This window comes from Cannabis sativa, chromosome 2 (assembly GCF_029168945.1).
Source record: "Cannabis sativa cultivar Pink pepper isolate KNU-18-1 chromosome 2, ASM2916894v1, whole genome shotgun sequence".
In the NCBI taxonomy this organism is placed as follows: Eukaryota; Viridiplantae; Streptophyta; class Magnoliopsida; order Rosales; family Cannabaceae; genus Cannabis; species Cannabis sativa.
In genome coordinates, this window is record NC_083602.1 from 743194 (window position 1) to 762906 (window position 19713).

Genomic DNA, 19713 nt, shown 5'->3' on the forward strand with positions numbered 1-19713 from the left:
GAATCAATATAAGCATCTATATATATAATTGCTAGCCTCATGAACGACATGTTTAGTCTTGAATCGTGATTGAAGATCATGGATTTGAACCCACATGTCAACCTTGTTTAGTGCAACAGTCTTAGGAATGTCCCCTATTTTCAGACATTCAATGATAAGTTGCTTGCGATAGTAAGTCGTAGGGTTTCCTGTAATGACTCGTTGAATATCGATCTCATGGTAGAATTAAAATAAAAATGAATTTTGCTCAAGTATATATATGCTACAAATATTTCCTCTTATCCTTTTCTTCTATCGAATATATATACATATATACAGCTATACAAGGTGACAAATATATGTTTATATATATATTTATATTAAAGTTATTTAGGCAAAATTAATTAGTATTATTTCCTTCCATATATATATACAACTACAAAGGTGACAAATATATGTTTGTACTTATATATAGATAGATTAATAATTATAACCACAAAAGAAGACTATATATATTTGAAATTTTATTTATCCTTGTACATTATATGTTATTTATTAATTAATTAATTAGAAAAAATAACAACATTTAAATAAGACAAAATGATCAATAAGTTGTTTACATAATTTATTATTATTATTTGCTCAAAATAAATAAATAAAGAAAATGAAAGTCTAAAGAGATAAGTTGTATGCTTTAATTATACTATTTGAGAAAAAAAATACACTATTATATTATTAATTTGAACCAAATTACATTTATTTTAAAACTTATATAAGATAAGTACTAAGCAAACATAAATCTACAATTAGGACACTTCTTAAGTCTACTGTTTAATATATTTTGCATACACTCAGGGTGAAATACATGACCGCAAGGAAATTTTCTTACGGTCGCTCCCTCTTCGTATTCTTCTAAGCATATTGGACATTCTTCTCCTTCAGATATTGTATCATCTCCATACGGATACTTGTCTTCGGGAAATGCATCTATAGTAAGCACGGGTACAATTTCTTCAGGTGCATTTTGTGCAGGTAAATTCACTGCTGGTGCATTATCTTCAGGTGCATTTTGTGCAGGTAAATTCACGGTCGGTGCATTATCTTCAGATGCATTTTGCACAGATAATTGCACAGATGGATTTTCTTCATCACCGTGAAAGTTATCGTGATATAATATATGTATACATTTAATAATAGAAATTAAGAAAAATGCCCCGATTAAAAGCATCATGAGCAAAAATTTCAGTTTTTGAACTCAAATACTATTATGATGGTTACCATCATCTTTCTGACTTTGGGCTAAGACAGTTGGAAGTAATACAACCAAGCTGATGGTGAAGTAATAAACTAGAGCCATTTCTGCAAAATCAATTTAAAAAATTAATAATAATTACTATAACATATTAAAGTAAGTAAATAAGACAAAATAAAATAAAATTAAAGTAAGTAAATGACATTTATTTTCTCATTTTTTGAGTAAATATATATTAATGAATTATTTAGTTTCTAACTCCATTAATATTTCTCTAGCTAAGATATAAATATATATAACAAAGAATTGGGTTCTTGAAGTATTTGTTAGATTATTATTTTCAGAAGAGTTTTACAAAAAACCTCACTTATTCCTTGATGATCACAAAAAAAATAAATAATTAAATAGATATATATTAAGCAGCTTGCTTAGCTGAAAATGGTATTAATTGATATCAAGTAATAATAATAATAATCTGATGTGAATTAACCCAATATTAAGTATATATACGTGAATATTATATGTGCTTATTAAATGTATATATAATATATATAATTTATTTATGTTGTTTGTGCATGTACATATAAATATATATATATATATATATTTATATAAGGCATGCATGCAGTAGTTATAATTAAATTTCATAATATTATGAGAAAAATCAGAAACAAATTACAAACCCAAATTAAAGCACAGAAGCACATGCATGCAGTAGCTTAAATATCCTTTGTAATTGTGTATATGTGTGTATATATATATATTGTATATATATATATTATTCAATGGGTACGTACCAGGTGGTAATTTGGTGAAGAGGTATATAGGCAAGAAATGGTGTTGGCATGGATCAATCGAGGAGAATATTATTATTGGGAGCCTTTAGGAGTTCAGAGTGTGATTTATTTGTTAATTGATGCAAATGAAGATATATATATATATATATATAAATATTAAGATTTTATTAAAACCTAGCTAATTCAACAAATGGATTTAGAATTGGATACAAAATGAATGTATAGACACCTAATTACTTACTCATTTGCCCATATTAATTAACTTAAGTGATAGTCCAATATTAAACATGATTAATTAATTAATATTTATCCAAAAATGTGTTCATTCTTATATTTGACGCCATCAATTCCTTTGTTTTTATTATCACATTAATTAATCAATTACCATTTTTGAATTAATGGAGAACTCAACACAACCCACTAAAACATTCACATTTAGAATTGATTACCAAATTATACATTCATTTATCTAAAAATACTCAATTTCATAGCTATATATATATAGCTTAATTTATAAATATTTTATAGATATAAAAAGAAAGAATATCATTCCCACAAGCTTAGACCTAGCTATATTCATTAATTATAAATAGTCACGACTAACAAATTTTATTTAGTGGGTGATAAATATATATTATTTGTATTAGCAAACATATAAATTTTTATTAGTTATATTTAAGAGAAAATTTATACTTTGTAGGGCGTTTTTGTTAATATTAAGTAAAAAAAAAAAAAAAAAAACAGTAACTTCATTAATATGTTGCTAATTCTCAAATTAACTGTAACGTCCCCGCTTCAACCTTTCATTAGGCCATTACATCTACAGAATAATGGCTCTTATACACGAGTAAGCCACTCTGAATGCTTCCTGGATTGATGACTGACCCTACATATACCAACACAAGTGTTTCCAGCATTGTCCTCACTCGCACGCTTCTTAGGAAAATTTTCCAGGAGATCACTAATCCTGAAATTGCCCCAAGTCAAGCACGCTTAACTGTGGAGTTCTTTCGTGATGGGCTACCGAAAAACAAGATGCACCTTGTTAATATAGGTAATACCAATCAATCCATTTAAGCTCTCTTTAACTGTGTACTCCCATACCTACACAGTCTCAGAATCATCCCACTTGACCTTCCCCAAAGTGAGTGAGATTGTACAGCTTACCCGTATTTCCCCTTACGGATCACGGGACTACTGACTGTCACATTAACCAACAAAAAACAAAAGTAAAAGAAAAATAATTTGTGGATGATAATAGGAAGAAGAAGAGTACCAAAAGCTTTTTAATATCCACTACAAAAAACAGTTATTTTTAGTGACAATTTTTTAGTCACAATAAAAAGAAAATTGTGACTAAATGTAACTTTTAGTCACAACAAAATGTTACTTGTAACTAAAATATAGCATTTAGTTACAAGTTGTTACTAATTTAATTTTAGCCACAACAAATATTGCAACTAAAAACACATTTAATTATAATAAATTATAATTTTTGTGACTAATACATTTAGCTACGGACATTTTAGTCACAACATAAGAATTAATGATATTTTATAATTACTCGCAATTTTTTTACTTTTAGTCTCAAATTTTGTTGTGACTAAAAGTAAGATTTTTTATAGTGATATTTTTTTTATTATAAACTATATGTAAAGTAGAACATTGTTATATTGATAAATAAACAAATATATATTACATACATAATAAGCAGCTGAAAATGATATTAATTGATATAATGTAATAATAATAATAATCTGATCTCAACGAATATATATATATATATAGAACACTTTTTAATGGGTATTACCCATGAATAGTTACTAAATAAATTTAAGTATAAATATTAATTTTAAAAATATCAAACCATCGAATTTTGATCTAATAACGAATAATGAAATCACAAATTTGAATTTTTATGTTTAATTTAACTACTTAATTAAAAAAAAAAAATCAAAAAATATCTCTTTTTACACTATATCAAAAATATGTTCATACAAAAATATTTAACTCAAACTCAACTTTTTCTTTTCTTATTTTTCTTGCTAAAAAACTTTTTTTTTAATTTTTTTTTTACTGATGGAACATTCTCAGCCCATATGATATAAAAATAGAAGATTTTTTTAATTAGATAGAAAAATTAAGTATAAAAACTCAAAATTTTATAATTTTACCCATTCATGGGTAGTACCCATTAAAAGTTCACCCATATATATAATAATCTCAAATATGTTAATTGAGTGAATATTACGTACGTTTGTTAAATGTAGCTATAGTATTTATGTTGTTTTTGTGTATAAAAATATATATACATACAAATAATTTTAAAATACAAAATAATAATAAAATAATATTTCAAACCAAATATCTAAAAATAATGATAGTTTTGTTTAAATTGTTGATGCGGTTTTTTGTCAACAGATCTAAAAAAATTGTAAACGAGCAAGATGAACAACGAATTTTTATAGTGGTTCACCCTCTTTGTGCTATAATAGACTAGTTCACTTGAAGTATTATTAATCTCAATGCTTGATGAGACTTCTCCAAAGTTATATTCTCTAAGAGTTCAATATTCCTCAAGTGAGATTTTAGAATGTGAGAAAGTAAGAGTCCGAGAAGAATCTATTTACAAGTGACTTCACCACTTTTATGTAGATTTACATTGTAGGGTTTAAAATTTATTAACTCGATATACTTCCTTTCCTAACTATAATTGAGTTAGTTTTAAAATATAAAATAAGATTCTAAAAAATATATTTTAAAAAAATGATAGTTGTTGTAGATATTCTTGTATGGCTTTGAGGGCACATGGCTAACACAAAGTACTTCTTTACGTAGGCTCAAATTCGTATGAGTCACCTAGTCTTCAGGAATAGCCCCTACAAGTTGGTCATATTGGTCACGTTGATCATATTTGTCGACCATGTTAATTATGTTGGTCATATTGGTCATGTAATTAGGTCCTTGATAAGGTTTTTAGCAAGTTATTTACCTGTTTTTACGTAAATGTGACATAAGGTCTTTGTTTAGCGAGTGATATTTCTATTCAGGTTGACCGGAACACTTGAATTCAAAAACGAGGTAAGAATAGATTAAGATGTATATATGTATATGTGTGAACGTGATATACATATTTATGTTGCTAGAATATATGAATTGGTATCATAGCGGTGCAAACTATAGTGTCGGGTCAGCAGTGCGAGTATATTGCTAGTTTTGACTAATATTTAATTCCATAAAGTACTAATTGATGTTGTCATAGCTGTACAAACTATAGTACCTGGTCAACAGTACGAGTATAGTACTGGTTAAGAGTGATATTATGGTCAATGGTACTTTTAGGTATAGAACGATGCTATCATAGAAGTACAATTATCGTGCTGGGTTTGCAGCGCAACCATGCTAGTAGTGGCTAATATTATGATCAATCTTACCAAAGGCAAGAACGTTCTTGATTTATCTGTTAAGTCTTTGTAGATAGGTGTATGGGCGCCTAGACACAAGTCGGTAATATATTTATATGTTTTATGCTTTTCTTACTGAGTTTGTTAACTGATAGATATGTTTACATGTGTAGGTAAGAGAAAGGCAAAGGCTGAGCAGTAGCGAGTCTAGAGCTTGCAGGTGATTGTACATATCAGAATTGTTAGGCCTAGAGTGTTCAGTTTTGGGACGACATGAACTTTTATTTTGTTTTTACTTGGCCACACTTTTGTGAAAACGTATTTTGTATATTGTTTTAAATTTTTAAATGGGATCCCAAAAATTATGTAAAGTTATGTATCTATTAAAGTTAAAGTTTAATTTTAAAGTTTTAATTATTGCATTTTTCAAGAAATTTGATTAGCAAAGGCGTGCACAATAATTAAAAAAAAATCATTGTATAGTGCCTAAGCAAGTATGGCGTTATAATTTGGCATCAGAGCTGCCAGGTTGTTTACCGAAGACTGTCAAGATATATACAATCATCCTCAGAGATAAGCTCGACTCATAGTTCAGTAAGTCTTTACTTGTTTAGTAATTTATTTGATTAGAAAAGCAAGATAAGAAGCATGTTAGTAATATGCTAGATGAATAGTGCATTGCCTAAAATTCTATGTATGCGGTAGTTGGATTGTATTTGATCATTATCTGACCTACCTGACTTATAGGTTCACAGGCTAGTCCTATAATATAGACACCTGACGAAACATGATACGTCTTGGTAATATGGTTGAGATAGAAGGCGGTCAGGGAGGTCAAAATCATCCTCATCTCTGTGAATGTGGCAGAGGTTGTGGTAGATTAAATAGAGGTGGTTATGAAAATCCGTTACAAGTTCCTCAGGACTGGAAGCAAAGCTTTGCAGAGATGCAAGCCCGAATTATCCAACAAGATGAAGAGATCCAGAGATTAAGGCAAGTGTCAAGACTAGGAGCAAAGGTTTGTGACTAAAGTATTATAGTTTTTTTTTTTTTTTGTCATTTAAAATAAGAAAAAAGCTCTTAAAATTTTTATGTCGTGCCTAATTACTTCAATAAATTAAGGTGCCAATTGTTACTAATATTCTTACAACAATGCATTTGTTCAAATTTCAAAAATTAAAAAAAAAAATGTATCTGTTCAAAAAATATATATATATTAACATTTTTGTAACTGTATTTTTTTTTTACTTATATAAATATTGTTTTCTAGTTTTGTAACGTAAAATTATATTTAATTATACAGCTAATAATATTCAATTTTTTTATCACATTTTATTCTTGATTGAAAATATGAAAATTACAGTCATATGCCATTTTAAGTATAGTTTTACCTTTTTTATATCTCAATTTTCAATGTAAATAAATTTGTAGTTATTTACGTTACACTGAAAAGAAAGACAATAAAATATTTATTTTACCAAAGACTAAATAACGTAAATTATTAGTATTAAATATTTATTCTTTTTAATTAATTAATTTTCAATGGACCTACATAATAATTCATTCTCTATATAATTAACTCTATTATCAAATTCATCCATATTGAAAAGTCTCTCTTAATATATTAAGCTACCTATTAGCTGGTATGTGATTTTAGTTTTTCAGTATATATAAATATATATTATGGTCGATTTGTATAAATTTTTTCATGAGAATATTTTGTGAGAGAGGATTAGAATAGTTATTGTTGATATAATTCATATAAGATATTTTTTTCTGTTGGTAGATTTACTTTGTTTCTTTGGCTAATGTGAATGTATATTTTTATTGCAGATAAAATCTTTCGATATGGGTATGAGGGGATTTTTTATGGTTGCAATTATGTTGTCTACACTTTTATGTTATTGCGAATCTGAAGAACAACTAATAGAATTATCAAGAGATGAACTTCTGGAAATAGAAAATCAACTTGAGCGATTGAACAAGTCATCAATCAAGACTATAAAAGTAATATTTTTCTTTTATTATTATTAATTTATTTTCATCTAATCATTTATCTAACTTATTTATGTCATGCACAGACACACTATGGAGATATTTATGATTGTATTGATTTTTACGAACAACCAGCATTTGATCATCCTTTATTGAAGAATCACAAATATGACTTTCAAGTACGTTCTTCCTGAATAATTATTTCTCTAATAGCTCATTAGTTTTTTTATTTTTCCAAAACAATAGCCAATATGTAATATAATACACTTATATCTATATGGAGTATAAATATTTATTGTGTAGATGAAACCTTCTTCTCATATGGCCCCGATGGTTAGGGAAGATAAGCCTCCAAAGAATGTGAGACAAGTATCGATAAATAGTGGGTTAAAGGGTGAAAAATGCCCAATTGGGTTTGTTCCCATAAGAAGAACTACTAAAGAAGATCTTATCAGAGCCAAACTATTTACAAAGTCTTATACCTCAAGAATTAATTCTCCTCCTACTTCTCATGTAAGCATATTTTACATTTTCATTTTGTTTTGATAAAGTAAATATCGTATTCCATTATTGAAATATAATTACAATTTGAATTTGAATATCATAGCATGCACTTGTTTACACATCTGATTCAACCAAGAAATACAATGGAGGTGGCACAATTGCAAGTTTTTACACACTATATAATGTCACTGACTCACAATACACTTTCGGTCGAATAAAATTACAAAATGGACTTGATATCATTCAAGCTGGCTGGGGAGTAAGTTTTATTTCTCTTGAATAATCTTTCTACTATATTCTTTGTTGTTAAAAACAATTAAACTAAATATTTTTAGATAAATTATAATTTTTTAGAATATTTTGTTCACTTGTTATTTTGTTATACTATCATTTCTTAGGTAAATCCAAGTGTATATGGAGACAATAAAACTCGGATCTTCATATATTTTCAGGTTATCATAATTTTATGTTATTATTTAAGATTTCTTCATATTCGTTGTGTAGTTATGTGTAACTCATGTATCAATATTTTTGTAGGCTGGTGAATTATCATGTTTCAATACAGTGTGTCCAGGATTTGTTTTGGTTGACCCTCAACCTATGATCGACAGGATTCTAAGAGAAACTCACCCTGGTACTTTTCCTACATGGGAAATTGGAATCTATATTTATCGGGTAAATAAAATTAAATATTTTATTTAAATTTTAATCTTTTTTCCCTACCAAGTTTTTGTTGAATATTTTTGCTTTAAATGAACAAAATTGTATTATATATTTAAAATTGTGGGTTGTATTAATATTGTACTTGTTAATTTGATATGATATAATAGGATCAAGTTACTGGAAATTGGTGGCTTCAACTTACAAAAGATCATGATCAAATTGGATATTGGCCATCAAGCATATTTAGTGGTGGATTAAAAGACTTGGCTACATATATTGACTGGGGAGGAGAAACTTACAGTCCTCTTGGTCAAATTGGTCCTCCAATGGGGTCTGGTTTACTTCTAAAACAAGATACTCGTTATGATGCATATTGTAGGGAATTGACAACTATAAACGAGGGGCACATACAAGAAGATGCTAAAAACACAAAAATTTCTTCAATTGATATTGACTTTTATTTAGTAAAAGATTGGGGATTTCATCGTGACTTTGGACATGTTATGACATATGGTGGCCCTGGTCCTAGATAACTTATTTACATTGTATTACCACCAAACTATCTTTTTCATGAGAAAAAAAATAAATGTGTTTTTATTTGTGCTTTTGATATAAATATAGTTGAACTCGAAAATAGGGACATTTTAAATGTTATACTCTCAAGTGCATGAATGATACTCGAAAATAATGTGTTCATATAAGTAAGAGATCAAACCGAAGGAGACTAGTTGAGTAACATAAAAAAAATATTTTAATCAAAGTAATAAATTTGTATAAGATAAGTTTAAGTTTTGACTTATTTTTATTGTTTTGATAACTATTATATAAAGATTTTTTTTAATGAAAAGTAGTTTTCAAATTAGTTTGATATCATTAAGAAAAAGATCTTTGTGAGTAAATTAGAAATTATGTAAATTATATTTTAACTTTAAAAATACTTTCTCAAAAATCTTTATAGAAGTACAATAGTTTCTTCCCAAAAAAACTTTTAATTTAAAAAAAAAAAATTATTTTTTATCCAATTACGCTTAGAAGTAGGGGTGGGCATCCGATCCAATTCAACCTTTTTTTTCTCATCCGATCCAATCTAATTAGTAATTGGATTTGAAAAATCATCATCCGATCCAATCTAATTAGACCTCAAAATCCAATCCAATTACTAATTGGATTGGATTGGTTTTTTAATTGGATATCCAATTACACACCTAAATTTTAATATTAACTTAAATATAAAGAAAAATACGTAAAAAACTAAGTATCACTTTTTATTTAAGTTTAATATTTCATAAACATACTATTCTTACAAATGTATTGTAGCTAAAAGTTTTAAATAATTAAAACAACAACATTTTTAAGTAATAAAATAGAACAAAACATTATGAAAATAAATATACTAAGCAATTAAGTGTTACAAATTCAACATACAAAAAAAATCTAGTAAAAATATAATAAATATTTATTATATTTTTTAATATTTTTTATTATATAAGTAATTTTTTAATATATATAAATGTAATTGGATTGGATCGGTTTTTAATTGGATATTAAGATTGACATCCAATAACCGATCCAATCCAATTAGAATCCAACTTTTAGCATCCAATCCAATCTAATTGTAATTGGATAACTTTTTTGTAATTTGATTGAATTGGATCGGTTCGGTTCAATTGGATTGGATTGGATAATGCCTACCCCTACTTAGAAGGGCTTTTCTAATTCTAAAAGCTAAAAATAGTTTATAGAAGCTAAGTCAAACTATATGTCTAAACTATCTTGGGGAGAAGCATATATCATTAGCCAATTACACTAATAGGATACATGAAAATGATGAAAGTAAATAATAAGTGTCATTTTTATCTCTCAAAAAGTATAATCATCTTTAAAATAAGTAAATAAAAAGTTGCATGTTATTCGTATATGAAAAAACAGTTACACATGCAATAAAAGCACGTATTTGAATCTTATTTTTGGTACTAAACATATTGAGAATATTTTTAAAACTTTAAAAGCAGGGCCGACTCTCGACATAGGCGGGCTAGATCCGTGCTTAGGATTTATATTTTTTGGGGGTCTAAAATAAAAAATAAAAAATTTTATTAGACTTTTATTTAAGTAAAATTAATTTATATTGTATTGTAAACAATAAATATTCATAGCTTAATTAATTAGTTAGGATGTATAATATATTATACAATGTCATGAGTACTTCGAATGTGAGGGTTCTAAAATTTTATTCGCATTAGAAACATATATTCTCAAGCCGACCCTATTTACATGTAATTTTAAATATTTATAGCGTACAGGATAATGAAAAGAAATGCACTAAAAAGTTAGTTTTTAGATTTAGAAAAAATAGAAAGTATACCAAAATACTATAAGTTTATTGTACTATAAATTTCTCCAAATGTGTTATTTTAGTGAATATTTTAATATTTCAATGTTACTTCAATGAATGAAAAACAAGTGTCATACATGCACATGCTAATTGCTAAAGATTACTTTATAACGTAAATAGTATTTAATTTTTTTTGAATGAGTATAATTAATTGTAAAGCTATAAAAATATTCTTAGAAAATAGTATAATTAATATTTAAATGACTCGTAACGTCAAAAAAAAACAAATATTCATTTCTATACACATAAACTCACTCTCACAATAAAAATAACAAAATCAATTAAGCTCAACATTGCAAATATTGAAATTTCATTCTCTAGTTTTGTAACTTAAAATTGCATTTAATTATACAGCTAATAATATTTATTTATTTTTATTTATTTAAATATTTCATTCTTGATTGAAAATATCAAAATCATAGTCAACATTGTAAATATTGAAACTCTCTCACAACATACCATTTTATGCATTGTTTTACCTTTTCCATTTCACCATTTTTAATGTAAATAAATTTGTGATTTATCAAAAGCAAAAAAAGGAAATATTTGTATACCAAAGACTAAATAAGTAAATATATTATTAGTATTAATTAAATATTTATTCTTTTTAATTAATTTTCATTTCATCTACATAATAATTCATTCTCTAATTCATGTATTGAAAAGTCTCTCATAATATATTAAGCTAGCTCTTAGCTGGTATATGATTTCTTTTTAGTATCTTATTAGATATATAAATATATAGCTTTAAAAAAAAAAGATATATATTGGTGGATTTTTGTGTAAAAGTGTTTAGAATACTTTGTGAGAGAGAGAGAGAGAGAGAATTAAAATATATTGTTATTCATACAAGATTTAACATTGGAGAAGCTATTATGTATTGTTTTGTATATGAGATGCAAATATTGTTTATTTTATTGATGGTAGATTTACTTATTCTTTGGCTAATTTGAATGTATATATTTGTATTGCAGATAAAATCTTTCAACATAGATATGAGTATAAAAGGATTTTTTATCGTTGCTATTGTATTGTGTAAATTTTTATAGGGAAATTTACATAGTATACTAACTTTCGTTATTTTTTTACAAAAATACTGTCAGGCGGTATTTTTTACTTTTTTACTGTGTTTTTTTATAAGTTTCATACTGCAGTATACTGTGTTAAGTTTTCACTGATGTTCTACTGGTGTTTTACTAGTGTTCTACTGTTGTTTTGAGTTGTTCTGTTTTGTGTTTTACTGGTGTTTTATAGAAACACAGTATTTTTGAAAAAATTTCCGTGTGATAGTATTTTTGTAAAAGTTAACTCAAATTTCAGTATTTTTGTAAATTTCCTATTTTTATATTATTGTGAATCTCAAGAAGAACCAACAAAATTATTAAGAGATGAACTTCTGAAAATAGAGAATCAACTTGAGAGATTGAACAAATCATCAATAAAGACTATAAAAGTATTTTTATTCTTTTATTATTAATAATAATTTCATCTTCATCTTTATCTCCTACTTATCTAACTTGTTCTGTGTTATGTACAGACACAACATGGAGATATTTGTGATTGTATTAATTTTTACGAACAACCAGCATTTGATCATCCTTTATTGAAGAATCACAAATATGATTTTCGGGTATGTTTTTCTCAAATAATTACTTCTCTAATAGCTCATTATATTTTAATTTTCTAAAACCATAGTAAATAAGCATGAGTTTTTGTGGTATAGATGGGACCTTCTTCTCATCCCAACCCGATGGTTAGGGAAGACAAGCCTCCAAAAAATGTGAAACAAGTATCGATAAATAGTGGGTTAAAAGGTGAAAAATGTCCAATTAGATTTATTCCAATAAGAAGAAGTACCAAGGAAGATCTTATTAGAGCCAAATTATTTACAAAGTCATATGCTTCAAGAATTAATTCTCCTCCTACTTTTCATGTAAGCATATTTTAGATTTAAATATTGTTTTGACAAATTAAATGGTGTACTCAATAATTGAAATATAATTATATTTTGAATTTGAATATAATAGCATGCACTTGTTTACACATCTGATCCAACCAAGAAATACAATGGAGGTACGTGGAACATTTGTAAGTTTTTACACACTATATAATGTTACTGGCTCAAAATATACTTTCGGTCGAATAAAATTACAAAATGGACTTCATACCATTCAAGCTGGTTGGGGAGTAAGTTTTTTTTTTCTCATGAATATTCATTTTTTTTGAATAAAGGATGGAATTTTTTCAATAACTTTCAGTAGTTACAATAGACATTAATTGAAAAGGAGCGGTAATCCCACTGAAAATACAATCTGACTTTAAACTAGACCCTCTTGCTATGCAATGAGCAGCCTCGTTTGCAGATCGTTTTACAAAACTTAAAGAAACGTCATTTAAATTAGAAAGAAGCTCTCGACAATCTCGAACAATTAGACCAAACTGTGATGGCATGCAAATAGAACTTTGAATTGCCTGAACCACCAGTAACGCATCGGTCTCGATCACCACACTTGCCCACTTCTTTCTTTTTATCCAACTTAAGGCTTCTTTGACCCCAAATACTTCAAGAACTTCAAAGGCTGAACCAATCCAACTCGGCTCCCTGAGATAGCTTCAATAAGCTGTCCATTGTGATCTCTTGCTATACATCCAAAACCGAACTTGTTCTCCGCTTGAAAAATGGCACCATCAACATTGACCTTAACCTTATTTAACATTGGTTTCTTCCAGTGCTCAGTAACATTATTAATATCATCTATTAATAATGCCCCATGTTTTTGTGATTGAGCACTTAACCATTGGTCAAGGACGACTCTAGCCGATCGAACCACTTCATACGCTGAACAAGTCTTGTCATTCCACACAAGATCATTACGGACCGCCCATATTTTCCAGCTAATCATAGCTGCTTCCCGAACCACTTCAGGAGGATTAGAGGCCATTAAAGCAAAAAACCAGTCGCTGAAATCTTCACCGTGTGCACCAGTAACGTGCACTGCCGAGAGAGACCAGCATGAACGACTAAAGCTACAGCCCAAGAGAATGTGACATATCGTTTCGGCGAGAGAAATTGCGAAGGGACACACCATTTCGATATTCACATGCTTTGTATTCAGCTGTACTTTAGTTGGGAGACATCCCGATGTTGCACGCCATAAAAAGTGTTGAACCTTCTGAGGAATATCAAGCTGCCAGAGTTTTTTGAACCCATCTGAGTTCTGAACCAAGTCTACCGTGGCTGTGTTCTGCTGCAGATAAGAGTAGGCACTCTTGATTGTATAAAAACCCGAAGATGACTTGTTCCGTACCCAGCCATCTTCGTCCACTCGACTCACTAAGTTGTATAGAAACAATTAAATCTTTGTCCCTCTCTTCACACAGGTCTTCTAGCACCTCTAAATCCCAACATCTCTGTCCATCCAAAAACAAGTTGAACACCATTTTTCCTACCAGAGCAGGGTGACTAGAAAGAACAAAAGGATTCAAGTTGTGAGGCAACCATGGATCACGAAGAATGCTGACAGAAGCACCCCCTCCAATTGATCTTCTTGCACCAGCCGAAACCAAATCTTTGGCTTCTAAAATGCTTCTCCAAATAAAGCTAGGATTCGAACCAATCTCAGCCGTGAGATAAGAACCATTAGGATAGTATCTTGCTTTGTAAATCCTACTAACCAAAGAATTCTCATTGGTTAATAATCTCCAACCTTGCTTTCCAAGAAAAGAAAGATTGTAGTTACGAAGGTCTCGAAAGCCAATACCACCCTCATTCTTGTGACGACAAAGCTTCTTCCAACTCATCCAACTCACTCCCTTACTAGAAGAATTAGACTGAGATTTCCACCAGAATTTAGACATCATACCTTCAAGATTAGAGCAAATTTCCTGAGTGAGTAAGAATACACTCATAGCATAACAAGGCAAGGCTTGAGCAACTGATTTCAAAAGCACTTCTTTTCCCGCTTTAGACAAAAATCTTGTCTCCCAAGAGAAAATTTTCTTCTGCATTTTATCCTTAAGAAATCCAAGTATAGCATTCTTATTCCGACCCATTGTACAAGGTAAGCCCAAGTACATGCTATTCTCCATAGCTGCATTCATACCCAGAATACTACACAATCTAGCCCGAGTTCCTTCATTAATATTCTTACTGAAGAAGATGGATGACTTGGCTCGATTAATTTGCTGACCCGAGGCTCTTTGATACACATTGAACAACTGCAACACTCTTTCAGACTCCTCATCGTTAGCCTTGCAATACACATAGCTATCATCAGCAAAAAGCATATGTGACACACGAGGCGCTCCCCTAGCAACTTGACATCCAGTTAGCCAACGTTGCTGTTCATAATGTTTCAGCAGAGCAGATAGACCCTCAGCACACACCAGAAAAAGATACGGGGAAAGTGGATCACCTTGTCGAATACCTCTGCCTGGATATATAGGACCCATAACTCGCCCCCCATATGTGACATTGTAAGACACTGTTGAGACACAAGACATAATCAGAGCAACAAAATGAGAACCAAACCCCATACGAAGTAACATGGCTTCTAAGAAGTTCCACCCAACTCTGTCATACGCCTTACTCATGTCCAATTTAAGAGCCATAAACCCTTCTTTGCCCATTCTTTTCCTCTTCAAGTAATGCATGATTTCAAATGACACCATAATATTATCTGATATCAACCGCCCCGGCAAGAAAGCACTTTGTGTGTTGGAAATAACATTAGGTAAGGCTTCTTTCAATCTATTGGCTAGAACTTTAGAAATGATCTTATACAGAACATTACACAATGAGATTGGCCTAAGATCACTCATATGTTCAGGAAGTTTTTTCTTAGGGATTAAAACAATATTTGTCTTATTTAAATCACTAGAAATAACTCCATTAGAGAAAAAAGATCGTACCATGGCCACAATATCATCGCCAACAATATGCCAGAACTTTTGATAAAACCCCGGGGTCATTCCGTCAGTCCGGGGAGACTTTTCGGGGTGCATTTGGAACAAAGCTTTTTTGATCTCTTCAGTTGTAACGTCACTTGTGAGCTGGGCATTTTGTACATCAGTTATACGCGGCTGAACACAAGCAAGATAACCCCCATAAACCACATTTTCAGCACCAAAAAGATGAGAAAAATAGGAAGTTACCACATTAGGAAGATCATCCTCCCAACCAACCCATTTTCCCGTATCATCCTTCAGCTTCTGAATAGAATTGTGCCGTCTTCGAGCGGTAGCTTTGGCGTGGAAGAACCAAATTATACTATTTGAGAAAAAAAATACACTATTATATTATTAATTTGAACCAAATTACATTTATTTTAAAACTTATATAAGATAAGTACTAAGCAAACATAAATCTACAATTAGGACACTTCTTAAGTCTACTGTTTAATATATTTTGCATACACTCAGGGTGAAATACATGACCGCAAGGAAATTTTCTTACGGTCGCTCCCTCTTCGTATTCTTCTAAGCATATTGGACATTCTTCTCCTTCAAATATTGTATCATCTCCATACGGATACTTGTCTTCGGGAAATGCATCTATAGTAAGCACGGGTACAATTTCTCCAGGTGCATTTTGTGCAGGTAAATTCACGGCTGGTGCATTATCTTCAGATGCATTTTGTACAGGTAAATTCACGGCTGGTGCATTATCTTCAGATGCATTTTGCACAGATAATTGCACAGATGGATTTTCTTCATCACCGTGAAAGTTATCGTGATATAATATATGTATACATTTAATAATAGAAATTAAGAAAAATGCCCCGATTAAAAGCACCATGAGAAAAATTTCAGTTTTTGAACTCAAATACTTATGATGGTTACCATCATCTTTCTGACTTTGGGCTAAGACAGTTGGAAGTAATACTACCAAGCAGATGGTGAAGTAATAAACTAGAGCCATTTCTGCAAAATCAATTTAAAAAATTAATAATAATTACTATAACATATTAAAGTAAGTAAATAAGACAAAATAAAATAAAATTAAAGTAAGTAAATGACATTTATTTTCTCATTTTTTGAGTAAATATATATTAATGAATTATTTAGTTTCTAACTCCATTAATATTTCTCTAGCTAAGATATAAATATATATAACAAAGAATTGGGTTCTTGAAGTATTTGTTAGATTATTATTTTCAGAAGAGTTTTACAAAAAACCTCACTTATTCCTTGATGATCACAAAAAAAATAAATAATTAAATAGATATATATTAAGCAGCTTGCTTAGCTGAAAATGGTATTAATTGATATCAAGTAATAATAATAATAATCTGATGTGAATTAACCCAATATTAAGTATATATACGTGAATATTATATGTGCTTATTAAATGTATATATAATATATATAATTTATTTATGTTGTTTGTGCATGTACATATAAATATATATATATATATATATATAAATAAGGCATGCATGCAGTAGTTATAATTAAATTTCATAATATTATGAGAAAAATCAGAAACAAATTACAAACCCAAATTAAAGCACAGAAGCACATGCATGCAGTAGTTTTAGATATCCTTTGTAATTGTGTATATGTGTATATATATATATATTATATATATATATATATATATTATTCAATGGGTACGTACCAGGTGGTAATTTGGTGAAGAGGTATATAGGCAAGAAATGGTGTTGGCATGGATCAATCGAGGAGAATATTATTATTGGGAGCCTTTAGGAGTTCAGAGTGTGATTTATTTGTTAATTGATGCAAATGAAGATATATATATATACTATATATATATATATTAAGATTTTATTAAAACCTAGATAATTCAACAAATGGATTTAGAATTGGTTACAAAATGAATGTATAGACACCTAATTACTTACTCATTTGCGCATATTAATTAACTTAAGTGATAGTCCAATATTAAACATGATTAATTAATTAATATTTATCCAAAAATGTGTTCATTCTTATATTTGACGCCATCAATTCCTTTGTTTTTATTATCACATTAATTAATCAATTACCATTTTTGAATTAATGGAGAACTCAACACAACCCACTAAAACATTCACATTTAGAATTGATTACCAAATTATACATTCATTTATCTAAAAATACTCAATTTCATAGCTATATATATATAGCTTAATTTATAAATATTTTATAGATATAAAAAGAAAGAATATCATTCCCACAAGCTTAGACCTAGCTATATTCATTAATTATAAATAGTCACGACTAACAAATTTTATTTAGTGGGTGATAAATATATATTATTTGTATTAGCAAACATATAAATTTTTATTAGTTATATTTAAGAGAAAATTTATACTTTGTAGGGCGTTTTTGTTAATATTAAGTAAAAAAAAAAAAAAAAAAACAGTAACTTCATTAATATGTTGCTAATTCTCAAATTAACTGTAACGTCCCCGCTTCAACCTTTCATTAGGCCATTACATCTACAGAATAATGGCTCTTATACACGAGTAAGCCACTCTGAATGCTTCCTGGATTGATGACTGACCCTACATATACCAACACAAGTGTTTCCAGCATTGTCCTCACTCGCACGCTTCTTAGGAAAATTTTCCAGGAGATCACTAATCCTGAAATTGCCCCAAGTCAAGCACGCTTAACTGTGGAGTTCTTTCGTGATGGGCTACCGAAAAACAAGATGCACCTTGTTAATATAGGTAATACCAATCAATCCATTTAAGCTCTCTTTAACTGTGTACTCCCATACCTACACAGTCTCAGAATCATCCCACTTGACCTTCCCCAGGCGGAGTGAGATTGTACAGCTTACCCGTATTTCCCCTTACGGATCACGGGACTATTGACTGTCACATTAACCAACAAAAAACAAAAGTAAAAGAAAAATAATTTGTGGATGATAATAGGAAGAAGAAGAGTACCAAAAGCTTTTTAATATCCACTACAAAAAACAGTTATTTTTAGTGACAATTTTTTAGTCACAATAAAAAGAAAATTGTGACTAAATGTAACTTTTAGTCACAACAAAATGTTACTTGTAACTAAAATATAGCATTTAGTTACAAGTTGTTACTAATTTAATTTTAGCCACAACAAATATTGCAACTAAAAACACATTTAATTATAATAAATTATAATTTTTGTGACTAATACATTTAGCTACGGACATTTTAGTCACAACATAAGAATTAATGATATTTTATAATTACTCGCAATTTTTTTACTTTTAGTCTCAAATTTTGTTGTGACTAAAAGTAAGATTTTTTATAGTGATATTTTTTTTATTATAAACTATATGTAAAGTAGAACATTGTTATATTGATAAATAAACAAATATATATTACATACATAATAAGCAGCTGAAAATGATATTAATTGATATAATGTAATAATAATAATAATCTGATCTCAACGAATATATATATATATATAGAACACTTTTTAATGGGTATTACCCATGAATAGTTACTAAATAAATTTAAGTATAAATATTAATTTTAAAAATATCAAACCATCGAATTTTGATCTAATAACGAATAATGAAATCACAAATTTGAATTTTTATGTTTAATTTAACTACTTAATTAAAAAAAAAAAATCAAAAAATATCTCTTTTTACACTATATCAAAAATATGTTCATACAAAAATATTTAACTCAAACTCAACTTTTTCTTTTCTTATTTTTCTTGCTAAAAAACTTTTTTTTTAATTTTTTTTTTACTGATGGAACATTCTCAGCCCATATG

The 19713-nt window shown here is 28.8% G+C and overlaps 2 protein-coding genes across 3 annotated transcripts; one reads left to right on the plus strand and one right to left on the minus strand.

Annotated features, from left to right (window-relative positions):
* Positions 1 to 7015: 7015 nt before the first annotated feature.
* Positions 7016 to 9428, plus strand: LOC133034613 (protein neprosin-like). 2 transcript variants are annotated; one of them, XM_061109741.1, is made up of 8 exons: positions 7016 to 7075; positions 7266 to 7439; positions 7514 to 7606; positions 7731 to 7940; positions 8035 to 8190; positions 8330 to 8383; positions 8469 to 8606; positions 8762 to 9428. In XM_061109741.1, exons 2-8 carry the CDS (start codon positions 7281 to 7283, stop codon positions 9125 to 9127), a joined length of 1176 nt encoding a protein of 391 aa, XP_060965724.1. In that variant the 5' UTR covers positions 7016 to 7075; positions 7266 to 7280; the 3' UTR covers positions 9128 to 9428. The 2 variants fall into 2 exon arrangements, with proteins under 2 accessions (XP_060965724.1, XP_060965725.1); XM_061109742.1 differs by having other exon boundaries at positions 7064 to 7439.
* A 4098-nt stretch (positions 9429 to 13526) lies between these two features.
* LOC133033944 (uncharacterized) lies at positions 13527 to 14078 on the minus strand. The gene has a single exon (XM_061108994.1). It carries the CDS (start codon positions 14076 to 14078, stop codon positions 13527 to 13529), a length of 552 nt encoding a protein of 183 aa, XP_060964977.1.
* Between the last annotated feature and the right edge of the window lie 5635 nt (positions 14079 to 19713).

Coding starts and splice junctions, on each gene's coding strand:
- LOC133034613 (XM_061109741.1), top strand. CDS start 7,281: ATGGGTATGAGGGGATTTTTTATGGTTGCAATTATGTTGTCTACACTT. Junction 8,191..8,329: donor TCATTCAAGCTGGCTGGGGA/GTAAGTTTTATT, acceptor ATCATTTCTTAG/GTAAATCCAAGTGTATATGG. Junction 8,384..8,468: donor GGATCTTCATATATTTTCAG/GTTATCATAATT, acceptor ATATTTTTGTAG/GCTGGTGAATTATCATGTTT.
- LOC133033944 (XM_061108994.1), bottom strand. CDS start 14,078: ATGGTGTGTCCCTTCGCAATTTCTCTCGCCGAAACGATATGTCACATT.